General features: G+C 36.3%; 1 protein-coding gene across 1 annotated transcript in view; it reads right to left on the minus strand.

Annotated features, from left to right (window-relative positions):
• The window catches only part of LOC119408288 (SH2 domain-containing protein 1A-like), a 1,627-nt gene extending 936 nt beyond the window's left edge, over positions 1–691 (minus strand). Inside the window, exon 1 of the mRNA XM_037675091.1 lies at positions 163–691. Coding sequence (XP_037531019.1) covers positions 163–294 — 132 coding nt within the window. The 5' untranslated portion in view covers positions 295–691. The remainder of the gene's footprint in view (positions 1–162) is intronic.
• Between the last annotated feature and the right edge of the window lie 470 nt (positions 692–1,161).

The following is a 1,161-nucleotide window of genomic DNA, read 5'->3' on the forward strand; positions in this document are numbered from 1 at the left end:
TTAACAAAAAAAACGAAGTCCAGATGACATGATTCAACCTTTTTTGTAGTTATATACCTGGATGACTGAGAAAACAAACTTTGTGTAATTGAAAACTATTTTCCATATTGGAAATGTTCAGTTTTTAATGTGTAATAAAGTTTGTGTTTGTACTCACAGCACACAGAGGCAGAAGACGCCCGGCACAGAGTCACTGTCTCGGACCAAGTAGGAGCCGTCTCTCCCGTCCTGGGCTAGCCGTCGCTCGCCCTCCTCCTTACCGATGGGTCCGTGATAGACATGTAGGCTATCCATCACAGCTTTACTCTAGATCTTCTTTTCCCCTGACACCAACTATGCTCCCAAGTACCAGGTCTCTTCTCTCGGCTTCTCACCTTCAGTTTCTTTCTTTTATGCTCTTTTTAACTCTAGGCGAGCCTTTTTGTCTTCTACACAGAGAACAGGTGCAGCACTTTTTCAGCCTCGTCTTCTTCTTCTTCTTCTCACCGTTTCAAGCTCAGGGAATCTGCAGACAAACCTTTTTTAGATTTTGTTTGACTTTTTTTTTTTTTTTACCCAAAACGACTGCAGCTCTCGGTTCCTCTAACCTTAGCTTTTTCTGATCTCCTGTTCACAGTTTTCGACCAGCTTTATAAGGCGCACGCATGTGCACACATGCACAGATGTGAAATGTGGGTTTGTATTTCTCTCAGGAAATGGTTGTATTTTTGTGACAGGAAATAACTTAAGAGATCCTAACTGAATATTTTTACAACTAAAGAAAGCACAAGAAAGGGGGTAAATGTTTTTTCTCACAGGGACACATTTTTATGTGATGATCTCTTCATCCTAAATTTGATTTGTTTAATAACATTTTGCTCATTCTGATAAATTCTACCGCTGTTTTCACGAAACAATCAGATTACTGTGCAAAATACTTCTGGAAAAATGTTTAGTCAAGTACAGATTTGTTAAATAATGTTTACTTAATGTAATTTATTATCAAATTCATTCATCTAAAAACAGGCTGGTTACATTTTTTGCACGTTTATTGCAGATAATTGAGCATTTTACTATTTTAAATAATTGTTTTAAGCTGTTTTCAACTATTTATGATTTTAAAAATTGACTTTGCTTGAAATAATGAAGAAATAAACCTACCACAATAATTATATATATATA

The sequence above is a fragment of the Nematolebias whitei genome, chromosome 4, assembly GCF_014905685.2.
Source record: "Nematolebias whitei isolate Nwh7 chromosome 4, NemWhi1, whole genome shotgun sequence".
NCBI classification, from domain to species: domain Eukaryota; kingdom Metazoa; phylum Chordata; class Actinopteri; order Cyprinodontiformes; family Rivulidae; genus Nematolebias; species Nematolebias whitei.